Source organism: Catharus ustulatus, chromosome 16 (assembly GCF_009819885.2).
Source record: "Catharus ustulatus isolate bCatUst1 chromosome 16, bCatUst1.pri.v2, whole genome shotgun sequence".
In the NCBI taxonomy this organism is placed as follows: Eukaryota; Metazoa; Chordata; class Aves; order Passeriformes; family Turdidae; genus Catharus; species Catharus ustulatus.
Genome location: NC_046236.1, coordinates 2,994,994 through 3,012,769, shown reverse-complemented (window position 1 = coordinate 3,012,769; position 17,776 = coordinate 2,994,994). Strand labels below are relative to the sequence as shown.

At 51.2% G+C, this 17,776-nt stretch overlaps 3 protein-coding genes across 3 annotated transcripts; all 3 read left to right on the top strand.

Annotated features, from left to right (window-relative positions):
- The first annotated feature begins 2,525 nt into the window (after nt 1-2,525).
- Nucleotides 2,526-4,544, top strand: LOC117004104 (hemoglobin subunit pi). The gene is made up of 3 exons (XM_033074599.1): nt 2,526-2,651; nt 3,600-3,804; nt 4,343-4,544. The coding sequence occupies exons 1-3, from the start codon at nt 2,557-2,559 to the stop codon at nt 4,469-4,471; spliced, it is 429 nt and encodes a 142-aa protein (XP_032930490.1). The 5' UTR covers nt 2,526-2,556; the 3' UTR covers nt 4,472-4,544.
- Nucleotides 4,545-6,890: 2,346 nt separating this feature from the next.
- Nucleotides 6,891-7,917, top strand: LOC117003714 (hemoglobin subunit alpha-D). The gene is made up of 3 exons (XM_033073808.2): nt 6,891-7,031; nt 7,144-7,348; nt 7,736-7,917. Exons 1-3 carry the CDS (start codon nt 6,937-6,939, stop codon nt 7,862-7,864), a joined length of 429 nt encoding a protein of 142 aa, XP_032929699.1. The 5' UTR covers nt 6,891-6,936; the 3' UTR covers nt 7,865-7,917.
- Nucleotides 7,918-10,043: 2,126 nt separating this feature from the next.
- Nucleotides 10,044-10,863, top strand: LOC117003713 (hemoglobin subunit alpha-A). Its single transcript, XM_033073807.2, has 3 exons — nt 10,044-10,187; nt 10,330-10,534; nt 10,636-10,863. Exons 1-3 carry the CDS (start codon nt 10,093-10,095, stop codon nt 10,762-10,764), a joined length of 429 nt encoding a protein of 142 aa, XP_032929698.1. The 5' UTR covers nt 10,044-10,092; the 3' UTR covers nt 10,765-10,863.
- The last annotated feature ends 6,913 nt before the right edge of the window (nt 10,864-17,776 follow it).

Below are 17,776 nucleotides of genomic sequence, written 5' to 3'. Positions count from 1 at the left end.
GAGGTTGCTGCAAAGCCAGAGACAGTCATTTGCCATGTCGCGTTGTGTTGAGGATCAGACTTCTCCCACCAGGTTTGCTCCTGAGGAGTTCCCACAACAATCCCCAGCACAGCCCTGATCCTGAGTGAGCAATGAACTCCTTCTAGCAAACCACTATCACCCTTTGGCTGCTCTGCCTTTTTTGATAGTGCAGGAAGAACTCTCAGAAAAGGGATTCAAATTCCATAATGATTTCAGCGATCCTCCTGTGCAGACATCATTCTGTACACACAAACCTTAATCCTGCAGTCACAAAGGAATAATGCCCGGGTTACACAGAATAGGAAGGAGTCTTGATGGTATGTGCCTTATCCCTGTGTTTATCTGGGTCACAGCTTGGTTGACCAACCCCTGATTAAAAGCACTCTCACTGAGGAGAGCTTGGAGCACTGCCATGTAACACGTCTGGTAAGAGGCAGCGCTTTAGGGAGGAGACAAAAACATTATGTAAATGGATATTTCACAACAGCATCTATCTTTTCAAAGTAAATTTTCAATGGGAAAACTGCAAGTTTTGGAAATGTGTGTAGCAAGGGATGGTGAATACTCTTGACACTACCATCCATTTAAGCTGTATAAACTGAATACCACCTTGTCTGTGACCTGGCTCTGCCTATGCTGTCAGTGGCACTTTGGACTGGAAACTGCACTGCTCTGCATCTCTGTAGCCAGAGTGAGCTCTAGATTTTCAGGGGATGTGTATGGCACTATCAAGGGAAGGTACACAAAGAGCCCTCTGATAATATTCCCTATGGTAAAGCAATTGTCCTTCTCAGGTATCAGATGAGACCGCTTTTATATTCCTTCTTAAAGTGAGTGAATTACCTAGTCCATGGTCAGGAGGAGCTGTGGCACTGAACACAATCTGAAATTAAATCACAGAGGAGTTGTTGGCCTCCACAGAGGGGATGATAATTCAAGAGCCCCAAACCCAGCCAGGCTTGAAGACTCAGAGTCCCCAAGTGCTTTGTGCCCTTTTTTTGGGAAATCCCAATGTTTATTCTAATTCTGCCACCTCAAACCCAGCACCTTTCCAGCAGCACAGCACAGCTCCCTGTGGCCCCTGAGGGATGCATGCTCCTGTGTGACACCTGAGCTTTGGTACAGGTATCCATAGGCTGGACATGCCCCAGTCCATGCATGACCCAAGGATCATTAGATCCCTAGAAGGGCTTTCCCTTTAGCAGGATGGCCAGAGCTGGGGAACACCCTCTGTGGCAGTGGGTAGTGCTGCTGTCAAATGCAGACACATCTCTGGCTGAGACACATCAACCTTCTCCACACAAGTGTGCAGGGCTCCTTGGGCAGAGAGCACTATCTGACCCCTCTGACTGTACCAGGCAGTGCTCTGTGCACAGCTGCCAGCTCCCAGTGGTGATGTCTGAGGCTGCTGTAGTTTATCAGCATGCCAAAGAGATTTACCTCTGCTTTATGTGCTGGCAGGATATTTACTCCCAGAGGTTCTGCAGCAACCATCTCCAGTAGGGTATTTCTTTGACACTTTGCCCACTTATCTGTGATTACAGACCTGTGCTAGTCTTTGTTTTGCTTGTTTGGTCCTTCACTCATCCAGGGCCCGTGCCCTGATGGTACCAGACATGTTGTGGGACCAGGAGCTCCTGTGCATGGCCAGCACATAGCACAACACAGCCAGCACTAACGGGAGTGCTGAGGGCTATTTTAAAGTGCAGAGGACAATTAACAGTAAGATCACACAGTTAGAATTCAAAGGTGTGCAGTCTAAGGATTATAAAAAAGAAATCTGACTGACTTTCTCATACACCCTCACAACTTTCTAGTACCATACTCAATTTCACAAATTCTCTATTCCTGTATCCAAAGTAATCCTTACTACCAGTGGTGTTACAGGCAGCAATTTTAAAGTGAGTCCCTAATTCTTTCCAAGAGGCTGGCAAAGTGAAGTCCCAAGGCAAAAATCAAAATCTGCACCTTTAAAAAATCAGAATTTCATTTCTCCTCTGAACTATACTACAGATCTCCCAGCCTACAAAGCATTTTTTGTGAAATACTGCACATGGTGTAGACACATATACTGGAAGTGGCTGGATCAGAAAGGCCCAGTCTTGAGTTCACATCTGTGAACCAAGGGAGGAAATGCAGATTCTTCTCCAGATCCTTAGTATGCCGGAGTCCACATGCTCCTCAGCTTGAAGACACTTCATCGGTGGAATTTTGCAGCATTGTCTCTCTGTTCATATATCAATACGTGTCCAGACAATTTCTTTGGACCACACAGCCATTAGTTAAAGAAGCAAGAGGCTGATAAGGCCAGCAGGCAAGGAGGGCATTGTGCTGACCCTTGCCAAAGTAGCCATTGCTTCTCGGGAGATAAGCGTCCCTCAGTCCATGGGGGGGCCTCTGGAGTGACCAATGAGTGTGGACAGGCACCAAGGCCTGCTCCCCCCTTCCCCTTTATAACCAGGGCTGCCATGGTGCTGAGTCCAAACCTGCTCTGAGCGGTCGCTGCGAGGGGACAGAGCCAGCACTTCCTGCACAATGACGCTGACCCAAGCTGAGAAAGCCGCCGTGGTCACCATCTGGGCCAAGGTGGCCACCCAAGCTGATGCCATTGGGGCAGAATCGCTGGAGAGGTAAGGCCCCAGCAGGCCTCCAAAGGGGGCTTTGCTATTGGGATGCATCTCATGTAGAACTTGGGTGAGTGAGAGCAGGCTTGGACCAGGGAGACTTGAAGAGTTGTGCTGTTTGATATGTAATCTTCAGGACTTATATCTGTGCTACTAAATGCTTCACAATCTAGCAGTAAACCATGATTTCTTTTAACCATTTAATGGGTTTTTTTCTTCTCCCTATCACCATACAGAAGAATTCACAGCCAGAAGCACTGGTGAGGAATTCAAAGTCATCCATACTCAGTGTCCTAAACACTGTTAGGGGATAAACTTGAAGGGGTTTACTGTACAAGAGATGCACTTTCTCTTACAGTTTTAAAAGAGAAAGAGTATATAAGAGTATTAAGAGAATAACTGTCCACTAAATTCACTGGATGCTCAGGTTTCATTGCTCTAGCTGGTAAGTAACAAACTGTTAGGAAACAAGACAGCTAGACCCCCTGCATGAAGCATGGCACAATAATTAAAAGTCCATACCAATTAAGAAAGCTGGCATAAAAGGGTCTGGAAATTATCAGAAATTCTTATGTTATTCAAAGTGATTTAAATGCTCTTTACAGCTTAGTATAAAGTTTGTGATCCTCCTTTCAGGATTCTGAGTACCATTCATACCAATTCTGGTTTGTTAATTTTATTTCAAAGGTCCTGGATACTTGGTTATAACGTAATACAGGAAATTTAGTGACAAATTGGGGCTTTTATTTATTACAAACAAAACCAAACAAAATCAAACCCAAAACTACATGGAGTTTTAAATAATTTTTAACACTTAGTTCTTCTCTAGTACGTACAGATAAGCCTGCTGTCTAACCTGCATGTTCTGCAAAAGGTTTACACTGCACTTGTTCTGACCTTTTACCACTTCATACCATTTCTAAAGCTGACCTTCTTCCTCGTGTTCTCCTCCAGGCTTTTCTTCAGCTACCCCCAGACAAAAACCTACTTCCCTCACTTCGATCTGAGCCAAGGCTCAGCTCAGCTCCGTGGCCATGGCTCCAAGGTCATGAGTGCCATTGGGGAAGCCGTGAAGCACATTGATGACATCCGACGGGCTCTGGCCAAGCTCAGCGAGCTGCATGCTTACATCCTCAGGGTGGACCCCGTGAACTTCAAGGTGAGCAAGCACAGAGACTTCCAGGGGTGGAAACTGCCATTACAAAATTAAAGACCACAAGTCATGTGGGCTAATGGCAGCTTGATCCCTGTTTCTCATATGATTTTTAACCTGAGATTGGGTCTTTTTAATGGAAGTTCAGGTCCAGTGCAGGCAAAGAACTACTTGGGGGGCTCCTGTGGTTTGTGTTAGACTCAAATCTCTTCTGCTTGTGCTGTAAATCATGAATCTGCCTCACACATCAAGCTACATCACCTGTCTTGAACAAAGTTTTAATCAATTATAAACAGTCCCACTTTGTTGCACTTGAGGAAGGAAGGGGCACATGGAAGAGGGAGTGGGATCAAGCACAACAAAAATTGCCTTTTGCCCTATACAAAACACAACGGCTTCTTCACCCCCAGCTCAGGGAGCAGCGCTGCCTGGCTGGGACACGTAGTTGTCATGCCTAAGCACACTGGGTCCAAGGTCCATTGCAGACCCCTACACTGATACCTGGTACTCCTTGTGATGGATTTCATGCTGCTTTCCCTTACAGCTGCTTTCCCACTGTATCCTGTGCTCCGTGGCTGCCCACTATCCCAATGACTTCACCCCAGAAGTTCATGCTGCGTGGGACAAGTTCCTGTCCAGTGTTTCCTCTGTTCTGACGGAGAAGTACAGATAAATTACCACAACAGAGGGTGGGGGAGACCCATCCACAGCCCCGCCCTGCTGCCAAATTCTGGGGTATCACCCCTTCCTGGGCAGCTCTTTAAATCCTCCTGCAGGGGCTCAGTCACCTGCAAAACCCAATAAATAATTCAAATGTGAGCTATGGTCTCTGTGTTTTCATCTTGATGTGCTCTACCCACACCTGACTGTTCAGGCAGGGGTGTTCTGAAATGTCTACACAATACGGAGGGGGAAATATTAAACTTTATATATTCATATATAAATGAATGTCATATATTCATATACTAATAAACTCATACTAATTCATGTGCTAATTCACTGGGAGTAACATAACATTCAATGGGAGCAACACAGCAGTGAGCAGAAGCTCAGAAAGGGCAGGAACCCTGTGACTGCAACTGCTCACCAAGGTATATCCACCACAGTCTGTTTCCAGGCTGACCAGGAAAGACTTTTACCCTGCTAGAACATTGAATGGACCCAGGCTTTTTGCTTGACCTATCCAAAACTTATCCCAGCCTGCTGGGAACCAAACCTGCATTGCAAAGCAGGGCATTGTCCTCTCGTGCCTCTCTCCATGGGGTATGGATGTGGTATCTCATGTGTTTCTTCTGTGGGTTAACCCCACTGTGCAGCCACTGCACCCCAGCTGCCCACTCGCCTCACCCCCACAATGGGATGAGGTGAAGGGCAAAGGAAGATAAAAGCAAGAAAAATTGGGAGTCAGGATCAAATAAACAAACAGAAATAATTGTTTAGTAAATGAAAACTAAGTGGAAGCACAGGGAAGAAAACAGAACAGGGGATACAAAGGCAATCACTCACCATATCCCATGGGTAGGCTGATGTTCAGCCAGTTCATGAGCAAAAACCATGGATAATGCCCCTAAAACTCCCTCAAGCCCCTTTTTTTCCCTTTGATTGTTGAGTATAGTGTTATATAGTATGAAATACCCCTTTGATCCTTTGATAAGTTGGGCCTATCTGCCTGGCTGTGTCCTCTCCCAGCACCTCCAAATCTATCCCCTGGGTGTGGGCAGAGTGAGAAGCAGAGACAGTCTTGATGCTGTGCAAATGTTGCTCAATAGAATCTGGAATATCAGCCAGATATTACCAGGGTCAGTTTGGCCAAAAACCTGAAGCACAGCACCATGTCAGCTCCTGTCTCAGAGACTTCTGGAATGAAACAGTGGGTGCAAAGCTTTCAGCCTGCTCTAATGGCCAGCCTGAGCCAGCACTGCAAGTGTCATTCCTCATCTCACTCATGGTATTTGGGGACTGTGTTTGGACGAGGGGGAGAAAGGTGATGTGAAAGCTCTCAGGCCACCAAATGGCTAAACATGTCACCACAACAACTTTTTGCATTCTGCATCCATGGATGTCAGGTACCCCGGAGGTTTATATCCATGACTTACTTGCTAGGTCAGCATCTGGCATGTCCCTTACCCCATGTTTGCACCAACTCCTTCCTGCAGAGGCTGAGAGAAGGATGTGAGAGTCAGAGGAAATAGCCTCAGCTTGCGCCAGGAGAGGCTTAGGTTGGCTATTAGGAAGAATTTCTTCACTGAAAGTACTGTCAGGCACTGGCTCAGGCTGTCCAGGGCAGTGGTGGAATCCCTGTCCCTGGAGGGATTTAGCAGATGTGTAGATGTGGCTCCTGGAGACCAGGTTTAGTGTTGGCCTTGACAGTGTTGGGGAAATGATTGAGCTCGATCCTAGACACCTTTTCCAATGCTAATAATTTCATTATTGCAAAATTATTTTATTGTATGACTAGCCACCATGTGCCCTGTGGGATTTCCCAGCATTTCTGGGGACAGGCAGGAGCACACGTTGGGGTGGGAAGAAGGAAAGGAGTCCAGGACTGACAAGCATTGCAGGATGGACTTAGGGCAGACCATGAACCCGAAGTGGAGGTTGTTTCTCTGGGTTTCTCTGGGAGGGCTTGTCCATAGCTCCTACTCAGATGCCATGGGGCTCTTGGAGCAGAGCTGGATGTGCCAAAGTCTGGAGGGGACATAGAACACTTGTGGGACCTACCTTAACACCCTCAGAGCCAAGGAGGACTCTGGCCCATCCACGGGGAATGATGAATCACAACAAAAGGTTGGAGGACATACAGCCAGGGTGGACAAGGCTGAGGCACCTATGGGACATGTCCAGGGCTGCTGCTGTCCATGGGGCAGCCTGGTAAGGTGCTGCCCCCTGCCCCATTCTGGTGTTGGTCCGGTGCAGTGGGGCAGGACAGGATCCCCCCCCCCAAGGGCCTCCTTAGGGCAGGGTCCCCCTGGGCCGTCTGGGGGCCCCCCAGGCAGGGCTGCAGCCGCTCCCAGGGCCCGGCCATCCCCTCACCCCTCTGTGTGATAAGATAAGGCTGGGTGGAGGTGCCAGCAGCTATAAGAGGCGTCCTGCAGGTGCTGCTGTCACCACTCCCTGCCCACTCTTCCAGCCGCCACCATGGTGCTCACCGGTGAGGACAAGAAGCTGATCCAGCAGACCTGGGCAAAGTTGGGGGGCGCCGATGAGGAGATCGGAGCTGAGACCCTGTACAGGTACAGACCTGGGGACCCCACGGGAGACAGGGACGAGAGGGTGGGAGCCCCACGGAGGGGCCAGTGGTGGGTCCGGATGGGGTCAGCACCACTGACTGTCCCATTCCCGCAGGACGTTCCACTCCTACCCCACAACCAAGACCTACTTCCCTCACTTCGACCTGTCACAAGGCTCTGACCAGATCCGTGGCCATGGCAAGAAAGTGGTGGCTGCCCTGGGCAATGCCATCAAGAATCTGGACAACCTCAGCCAGGCTCTGTCTGAGCTCAGCAACCTGCACGCCTACAACCTGCGTGTGGACCCCGTCAACTTCAAGGCAGGCTGGGGATGGGGATGGAGTTTGGGGACAGGGATCAGAATGGGGGGACAGAGAAGAGGGGATGGGGAACAGAGACTGAGGAACAGGGAATGGAGGACAGGGATCAGAATGGGGGCACAGGGAACAGGGAATGGGGAACAGAGACTGAGGGACAGGGAGCAGGGGACAGGGATCAGAATGGGGGGACAGTGAACAGGGGATGGGGATGGGGAACAGAGACTGAAGGACAGGGATCAGGATGGGAGCCAGGGGATGGGGGAGGGGGATCAGGGTGGGGAGCAGGGGTTGGGGGGCAGGGGGTGTGGGACAGGGGATGTGGGACAGGAGCCGGGATGGGGACTTGGAGGCTGTAGTGGCGGTGCTAAGCCCGGTTTTTCCTTGCAGTTCCTGTCGCAGTGCTTGCAGGTGACACTGGCTACCCGCCTGGGCAAGGAGTACACCCCCGAGGTGCACTCTGCCGTCGACAAGTTCCTGTCGGCTGTGGCTGCCGTGCTGGCTGAGAAGTACAGATGAGCTGTCAGCCCTGCCTGTGTACCATCAATAAAAAAAAAGACTATTTTGCTGCAGCAACGCCTCTCTTTGTGCCGGGGCCGGGGCTGGGGTGGGCTGGAGTGTGGCAGTGCTCCTGCTGCAGGAGGGGGGCTGTGGGTGTGATGGATGTGGTATGGGAAGGACGGCACCAGCCCTGGACTCCCTGGGTGTCCCCCGGGGCCCTGCTTGCTTCCAGCCCTCCCCAGCACGGGATGCAGCTGATAACAGGACCCAAGGAATTAAGCTGTGGCTGCATCCCTCCAGGGAGCTGGATAAATGCTGCACCAAGACAAATGTGACCCCTTTAAGGATTCCTGGGGGGTGATGGGAGCGTGGGATAAATCCTGCCTGTCTCCATCTATCAAGATGGCTTCTTTGGACTTTGTTAGGGGGGCTGCGGGAGCTAAGTGCTTGCATGAATTCCAGAATCAATCTGAGAATTCATGGAGCGAAAAAAGTCCACTGCAGACCATCAAGCATAAAGACTGTTCTGTGACTTGGGCTCCTGAGCCACAAATTCCTGTCAGCTGCCAGGGAAGAACCTCCACACCTGCCCCAGGTGTCTGCGTTTCCCCTGGAACCTGGGCAGCATAGGAATGGGAAGGGCAAATCTGCAGTCCAGTATAGGGACACTGGTTTCAGGACTGTGGAGCCTGAATTTTAAAAAAACAGTGATCACAGGTGGCAGGCTATTGGATACTAAACTAACCCTGGGTTTGCTCCGTGCTGTGACACCAGAGGGAGGAGATGAGAGGTGCCTGGGTGTCCAGGTGTGGGCAGGGGGCAGGTGAGGGAATGCAGGGACCCTGCCTGCTCACAGACAGGCCTGGCAGTCCCTGACATGGCAGCCCCTGCTCCTGCAGGTGAACCCGCAGCGCTTATGCTCCATCCTCAAGCACATCCCAGCACGCTCATGTGCATTTCCACCCATTTGTTTTTGTGCCAACACTTTGAAGGGCTCTGCTGCCTTGGCAGCTCCCCCCATGCGCACACATGCAGCAGACACTGCCCTGCTGCTGCTTCCCAGAAAATCAGCCCCCCCGGCCCTCCCTCCCCACTCTGAAGTTGTGCCAGACCGAGCTAATCTGCCCCAAACACAAATGATAAGAACTTCAGCCACGGAGGACACACGGGGGTGAACTGTCACTGCTGGTCTGCGCCACCTGCCGAGCCTTCTGTGAGCTCTGCAAGCCCCCTCATCTCCTTGTCTTCCTCACCACCCTCCTCTTCCCTACCCTTGTTACATTCCTCATCTTCATCTCCTCATTTGGAGCACACAGGGCTCACCACGGACCACTGTGGTCCCTCAGTGACCAGTGCTGATCCTGTGGCTCTGCCTAGTGTCCTCCCTGCCCAGAAGTCGGGGTCCCCCCAGTGCCCCGCAGCACCAGGACCGTGCCGGAGAGGGGGCTGGGGCAGGGGAGCTCCGGGCTCTGTCAGCAAACAGATGTGACTGTGGGTCAGGGAGCAGGGGAAGAGGGAGCACACTGTGGGGTACACTGGTGTGGCGTACACTGGTGTGGGGTGTCCTGAGGAACAAGAGCAGGGAGTGCAGTGGGGCAGCTGTGCACAGGGACTGTGTGGGATGGCAGAGGGCTGTGTAGGGACACACGTGTGTGTGCAAAGACGTGCAGGTGTCAGCTGGCAGTGCGTGTAGGGGCAGTGTGTGTCCTGGGGCAGCTCGGGGTGTGTGCAGGCTGTTGGGTGGTCAGTCTGTACATGCAGGTGCACACGGGGCTGTGGGGAGGTGTGGGACACAGAATCCCCCAAGGTCCTGTCCCAACACCTGCCAGAACCCATCCAGGATGTGCCAGGAGCACCCAGCCAGTGTCCCACCCCATGCCAGGGGACACACAAGGGCTCCCTCCGCCAGTGCAGACCCTAACGACAACCCATGCCAGCCCAAACACTACATCTAAACCTAAACTTCATCCTAACCCCAAGCCAAACCTTAAGCCTAATGGTGTCGTGGGGCAGAGGGCACCCACCCGCTCTGGAACAAGCCCTGACCGTAACCCCGGTGCCGGTGCCGTGCCGTGCCGGGCGGAGCGGAGCGGGGCGGGGGGGGGGACGGGCGGTCCCGCCTGGCCGGGGTCCAGCACCCCCGGGCCGGGCCGGGGAGCGGCGGGCGGAGCCCCAGCACCGCATATAAGGGCGGCGGCGGCCAGTGGGGACACCCGTGCTGGGACTGCTGACTGGGAGGTGACATCATGGTGCTGTCCGCCGCCGACAAGACCAACGTCAAGACCGCTTTCAGCAAAATCGGCGGCCAGGCCGAAGAATATGGCGCCGAGACCCTGGAGAGGTACTGTGGCTGTCCCCGGCGTGATCGCTCTCCTCTCCAGCCCCGACTCCCTGCCATCTGCCCCTTCTCCTCCCCATCAGCAGCTGTCTCTGTCCTTTGCCACCCTGTGTCTCACCTGTCTTTGAACCCCTCTGTTCTCCAGGTTGTTCGCCACCTACCCCCAGACCAAGACCTACTTCCCCCACTTCGACCTAGGAAAGGGCTCTGCTCAGGTCAAGGCGCACGGCAAGAAGGTGGCGGCTGCACTGGTGGAAGCTGCCAACCACATCGATGACATCGCTGGTGCCCTCTCCAAGCTCAGCGACCTCCACGCCCAAAAGCTCCGCGTGGACCCTGTCAACTTCAAAGTGAGTGTCTGGGAGGGGGTGACCAGCCCAGCTTCCCTCCTGCACCCCTTGGCTGTCCCCTTGCCTCATCCCCTTGCTCACCACATCGTTTTGCCTTTCAGCTGCTGGGCCAGTGCTTCCTGGTGGTGGTGGCCACCCACAACCCCGCTCTCCTGACCCCAGAGGTCCACGCTTCCCTGGACAAGTTCCTGTGCACCGTGGGCACTGTGCTGACTGCCAAGTACCGTTAAGACGTGTACCGTGGCCAGAGCTGGACCCAACACACCGCCAGCCCTCCGACAGCGAGCAGTCAAATGTTCTGAAATAAAATCTCTTGCATTTGTGCTCCAGCTCTGGTGTCCTGCTCCGTGTGCTGCCTGCGGGAGGGGAGCGGGAGGGATGTGCTCTGGGGGTCTGAGCTGGAGGTCTCCCCACCAGGTGGGTGCATGGAGGAAATGGGCTCTGGTTTTGCTGTCACTGAGAGGAGGCAGCATCTGGGGGTGGTGTCCAGCAGGCAGACACTGCTCTGCAGCTGTGGGGCTCTGGGAGCAAACAGCATTTCTAGGCACTAGTGGAGGGGAGACACTCATGGAAGGTCTGGGGCTCCCTGCAGCCCCAGGCTGTTCCACCAGAATTCCATGCTAGGATCCCCTCTTGCACCACCAGCCCTGTACACCCTTGTTCAGGACAGTGTCAGGGGGCATCTCCTCCTGGAAATGTTTGCAGGAGACACAGGAGTACAGGTGCTCCTGGTGACCCTCTGCCTGGTAGCAGAGTGAGAACAGCCTGAGGACCTCCCTGTGCCAGGACACCTTTCTTTGCACACCCAGCTCACAGGGCTGTGCAGTGGTGTAAGACTTCTGTCCCCACCTAATGGCCCATTACTGGGCTGTCACTGTGGAGGGGTCCTGGGCAGCTGCAAGGGCAGCAGATGGGGCTCAGCCCCAGATCCGGCAGTGTCCGGGCACGAAAAGGAGTCCAGGAGTTGTGCTGGTGTCTGTACCCTCCCAGCCCTTATCGCAGCCTGCAGCAGGGTGGCAGTGCTGGGGGGCTGATAAAGGAAAGTGTGGGCTCTCCTCCAGCCGTGGGTGTGGTGGGAGACTGGGCAACAGATAGTTCCAGGAGGCTACAGCCTGCCAGGTGCTGAGTAAGGCTTGGGAGGCCCTTAGTGAGGGGGGAAGGTTCAAGGAAGCCCCAGAGTGGCTCACAAAGCCAGTCAAGGTGGCCACAAGCTCCTTTGATCCTTGGCACTGGCAAGGATGACTCTTCCCCAGTCTCATGGGCCTCCAGGTGCTGTCAGTGAATGCACAGAGACAGGAGAAACTCCAATAACTCCAAAGAGAAAAGGAGGCCTTTCAGGGTCTCTTCTGCAAAGCACCACAGGCATCATGATCCCATGCAGCCACTGTTCCTGGGCACAGTGAGGAAGGAAGGAGAGAGCCAACCAGGGCATCACTGGCCAGTCTGATCTACCTTTGTATGGAGCAGGTGTAGGAGTAGGTTGCACCCTTCCAGTGAGGAATGTCACCCAGGCAGAGCTGTAGGCACAACTTGCTGAGGATCTCATGGAGAGCCAGGATGTGGTGGGGACTTGGTGCACACAGGTGTGCAAGGAGGTGTGAACTGGTGTGGAAGGCATTGGGAAGAGCCAGCATCAAATCCAGCATGGATTTGGACTCCTCCAAACTCAGCCACTAAGGGCCCTCATAGTCCCAAGCGTGGTGGGTACATGACACAAGGTGTAAGAGCAGAGTGGGGACAACGTGTATGTGAGGGGTGAAAGTTGTTCCCAACTTGCTTTAGCCCCTGACTGCTCCCAAGCCGTGCTGTGACCTCAGGCAGGACACACCGGGTGGCAGTGGGCAGTGTTCTGTCTCTGCAGCACTTTGCAGGGTTCTGCCTGGCTGGAGAGCCAGAGCTCGTGCTGTCCCAGCCGTTTGTCCCTGCTGCCACAAGATGGGGACCTCAAGCCATGGTGCTTTATCGGGGCCAGGCAGAGGGTGCGAGGGCTGGGAGAGGCAGGGCACATCCCCATTGCTTTGGGGACACTGGTGCCAGCTCGGAGGGGGTGCGGGACCCCTCCCCATCAGCCTGTGTGCCGTGCTGAGAGTTCCAGCCCCCAAGCCCCGTGCCTGGCTCATAGCACAGGGGCTCCGTTCGCCGGGCAACCCTTGGTGGCCGTGGCTTCCTGTGCCCCAGGACACAGCCTGCCCCACGGCACAGACATGCTGGCCACAGCCTGGCACTCCCTGAGCTGGTATCCCTGCCCAGCTGCCTTGGGACCCACCAGCTCCACAGCAGCTGTGCTCTGGAGCAGAGCAGGTCCAATATTTGCACCAGTGCTGGCCCAGGCTGGTTTTGCAGCTGGCATTGCTGCAGCTCCGGTGCTGAGGAGAGAGTAGGAGGCAACTTCTGCCTTGCCACAGCAGTAGCAGCCTGAAACAGCCCCAGGTGACACTGAAGAGGTGAATTTGGACACAAAGCCCCCTGATCCACGCCAGGGTAGCACTCAGGAAGCCAAATCACACCAGGTAGCTTCAGCAGAAGAAAGAAGATTAATGTCTCCAGGTCATGCCTGTTTTGATATTTCCACTCCCTGCAGGCCTTTCTCAGCTCTCATTTATTCTTGATGGACAAAGCACCCAGGGTTCAACAGTGTTCTGTTCTGTGGTGTCACCGAGGCAAGTGGCATCTCAGAGCTCATTTTTATTGAAAGAGGAGTTAAATGACATCAGGAAATTAGCTTGATGGTAATGACTTACCTGATCACAGGACTTTCACCAGTCTCTTATTGTCCAGATAGGTTGGATTCTAATCGTATTATGTTGGCTAGATGGTCATGTCCCTAGAGAGTGTGTTCTGGAAAGGGACACAGAAACAGGTACTTCTGGAGGAGGTCAGGCATCCTAGGGGAGCTTAACAGGAATTCCCCATGGATTTTCTATCTTCCCAGTAGCAAGGGGGATCTAGCAAACAAATAGTGGGAACATAGAGAATTAATTCCTCACTGGAAGCTGATCTTAGGAGACCAGTTGAGAGGTCCTCTTGCTGGAATGAGGAGGGAAAACATGGTGTGTTTTACAAACTGTTCCTGTTTATGCATTCCATATTGGAATTCAATATGGCAATAGTGTAACCCCAGTGGTGCAGCCAATAGCTCTGCTTCTTTGCTGTGTGTTTGAACAACCACTCTTTCCTAAATGTCAGATTTTCCCTGCTGAAAAGATCTTCCTGATTTGTCTGGATCCTTTTGGATTTTAAGCCAGTGCTTGCAGCCCCTCCAACTTAGGAACATCTGAGAACTTAATAAGGACATTCTCCACTACAACACAAGTTATTGATGACAGAACAGTAAATAATAATGGTAAAAAAAGAACTGGAATCTGTCACGGAAGGAAAACAGACTCATCTGAAAGGATTCATTCTTGGCAATGGCCATGACTATTACTCATCTCTTTCTTTGATTAAAAGTCCCACTGTTTGTTGTTTTTCACTTGAAGCTGACTCATTTGTAGTTCCTTGATTTCTACCTTTTACCCTGCTAATGATAAGAGACATGATGGTCTCGTTTCCGCGACCCCGTCCCCCTCCCTCTTTTCCCAGAGATGTTGGATGTTTGGAGGTGGCTTACATCAGTTTTTGAGGTAAGGGGATTTGTTTTTCAGGCAAGCAGTCTGAAAATAAGGAATGATTGAAATATACTTTAATTCAAACTTTTTGGGATTCTCCAACCTCCTCCACTGGCTGTTTTGCCAGTGGAAAAAGGAAAAGTGGTAGAAGACAGAAAATGAGCATTGATTAGATTTTCACTACAAAGATGGAAATTGAATAGAAATGCAAAATCTTTCTTCCTGCTGCTTGCCCTGTCTTCCTAGCACACAGCAACCACCTGGGAGATCTGATTATCTGATTTTGCTTGGAGCTGAGATGATAAGCAATGCTCTGCTGGTGACATCAGTGCTTCCTCTCTCCCTGTGTTGTTTTTCTGTATTTTTCAGCAGCAGGAGATGCCATCTGGGGAGGGCACAGCTTTGGTTGTGTTTCTCCAGCTCCCACACAAGCAGTAATAGCAGTTCCAGAGGCTACATTCCTGCCTGTTGCCTTCAGCATCTGTCTGTTGACCTCCTGCTGCTCATGAATTTGCTCTACCTTTTATAAACCTGCTGATTCTATTTGTTTCCACAACCTCCTGTGGCAGTGAGTTCCAGAAGTTCATTCTCCCACCTGCTCCAGATAAAGTCCTTTTTATCCATTTTAAATCTATCTACCAGACCGTTGGCCTTTAACTCTCATCATGCACCAGGTCCACATTGTCTTTATGATTTTGTAGGGCTGGCATATTTTGCTCCTTCTTCTCCAGAGAAAAATCCCAGCCTCCCCAGAACCCCTTCATGTTGCAGCTACCCCATCCCCTTGATCTCAGTTGCCCTGCTCAGGACTGTAATTCCACAATATTCTTACATCCTAAGATGTCCTGTTGTGATAGGACAAAGGGTGATGGTTTCAAACTAAGAGGTTTGATTTAGATTAGATATAGGAAGAGGTTTTTCACAATGGAGGTGATTAAACATTGGCATGGGTTGGGAGAGAGGCTGGGATCCCTCATCCTTGGAAATTTTCAGGGCTTTCAAGGGTTGGATGGGGTCTGAGCAACCTGACCTAGTGGAAGCCAACCCTGCCCATGGCAGGGGGATGAACTGGACAACCTTTAAAAGTCCCTTCCATCCCAAATTATTCTATGATTATAGGATTCTATGATTACAGGTCAGACCTGCACAGATGTGGGTGCACTAAGCTGTTACACAACAGGCAGGAGATACTCTCTTTCTTATTTTGCAATCACAAGCCCCTCCTGATGACATCACAGTGGTTTGTTGGCTTTTTTTTCCCCCCCTGCTGCACAAGGCTACAGTTTTGGCAAACCATCAGTGAGGACTCCAGCATCTTTTTCCTGAGCTGTAATAGCCAGTTTAAGTTCAGCCTCCTCTGTTTTAGATCATATTTCCCTATCCAGGTCACCCTCTTTATCTACACTGAAAGGATTGACCTTCTGTTTTTCCATTTGTGAATAACACTGAGAGATGCACATAGCAAAGTTCCACAGAGTACATCAAATATCCTTTCAGCAGTCTCCTGCAGTGATGGAGCATCATCTGACTTTTCTGTCAAAAGCTAAAACTGTGCAACTCTAACAGCAGAGTTTTGGTCCCCAGTCCTGGGGCACAGTTCTTTATTATGCTCTTCCTTCCCCTGTCACAGTGACTTCAAGTCAAGCTGCTGGGTAGACAAAATTCAATGAAGATCTAGCTGAAGATAGTTTAAAAAGAGAGTTTTCCAGTCAGTGCCACTTTTTTACTCCTTGCACTAGGATTAAACAGAGGTAGGGGAGCAGACTGTGCCAGCACTGTGCTCTCCAGAGACTTTTGCACATGGCCAGGAGGATCCCAGCTATGGATTTATGGAAAGCAATACAGCAAAATGTGCATTGCAGCTGCTCATCCAGAAAGCTTTTAGACATCCCTCAATAGCTGAGCAGCTCAGTACCTTTATTAATAGTAGAAATGTATTTATCAAAATTCATGGGTCAGCACTGTTAAAGCTCCATAAATCCAATTTGCACAGGTCACCATTATTTATTTTTCCAGGTTGTTACCTCAAAGAGGGATACTTCCAGCATATAATCCAGACTTCTCCACAGGCCTGTTTGAAACACTGTAGGAAATACACTCTCCAGAACAGGGTCTTCCTCTTTTGTCTGACTTCCTGATGAAGGGCTGTGTTCAGGATTCCTGGACCAAAGAGCACGAAGCAGAAGTGGTCAGCCCTAACCATCACAGGGACACCGAGACCACGCTCAGAGTGTCACTGGCTCAGACAGAGCCCTGGCCCCAGCACGGCCGTGGTCCCTCAGGCTTCGGCACAGACACAATCCCCACATGCTTTTCTGAATCCCTGTGTTCTTGATGCCACACAGGATGAGGCAGATGCCACTGCAGCTGTATCTTCTGTCTGCTCTTTGTGATCCACATGCAGCACTGCAAGTGGAGAGACCTTCAGCTTCTGCAGCTCCAGCTTCAGCCCCAGCCCCAGCTCTGCAGCCAAGAGGAGACCCTCCCTGGCCCAAACTCACCCCTTCTGAGGCTGCAAGGCTGCTTAGCCAAAGGGAAAAGGAGCAGCGCAGACAGTCACTAAGCCAATGACAACATTTTCAAGTCCCATGTGTTTGAAGCAGCTGTCGGTCTGGAGGTGGCATGTCCTACAGCATCCATCCACGCAGATACAGTGAACACTGGAATGCTTTTCTTGGAAATAAGCAACTCCAAGGCACCCAAGCTGTGAAAAAAATAGGTATTGTAACACATTCTGGATCTGACTCTGTGTTGCTTAATTCATGCTCAGGTCTTTGACATTAAAGATCATTTTTTCTCTCTTTTAAGAGGAAAACAGCTAGAAACAGCATTTCAAGAAAGTAATTCATAAGGGCTGATTGGAGAGGAGCTGATATCTTTAAAAGGGGAGTTGAAGGCTAAATTAATGTAGAATGGGGACAGAAGTGTTTATTTGTTTTCCTCTTAGAAGGAGAACTCTGAAAATCCAAGGATAATATCACACAGGGGCAAATGAACAAGCAGTGAACAAATTGAAGCTGAAAATTAGCAGAATAGTCCTTTTCCATCCCTTGAGCTTTGAGTGCTCAAGCTTCTGGGCTGGCTTCAGGGAAGTCTTCTCCTAAATCAGATGAGGACACTGCCAGCTTTGAGGACACAGTCTGCTCTGACTGGGATTTTGGTGATGTCAGAGTTGGTAGAAAATGACAGGCACTTCCCCAGGGGATTTCCTTCCCATGCCCCAGGAATTTATTACAAAGAGTAACATCTTGTGGGAGCAAGCAGCAAAGCTTTTGAGCTCCAGAAGTAGAAACTCCATCTCCAGGGAGCTTGTGGTTAACTGTAAACAGGTCTGAAGTCCTCAACTAAGCTGACCTGTAAGGGAGTATTGGGATTTTCGCCTGAGCAAGGGCTCTGAGACTGACCCCAAGCTGCATTATTTCTGCTGGGGAGCACATCAGAGGGTATCCCAAGGAAAACGCAGGTAAAAGAAAATCCTTGACTCTTTTGAAATCAGCTGGAAAATGAGAGAATGAGTCTAAGAAAGCCCCATCTCCCGTGAGTCCTATGAACATGGCAGATAGGTGAGAGTAGAGAGGGCAACCGGGCTTTGCAGGAACGAGCATTAAATCACCCATCAGCTGAAGGGCGATGA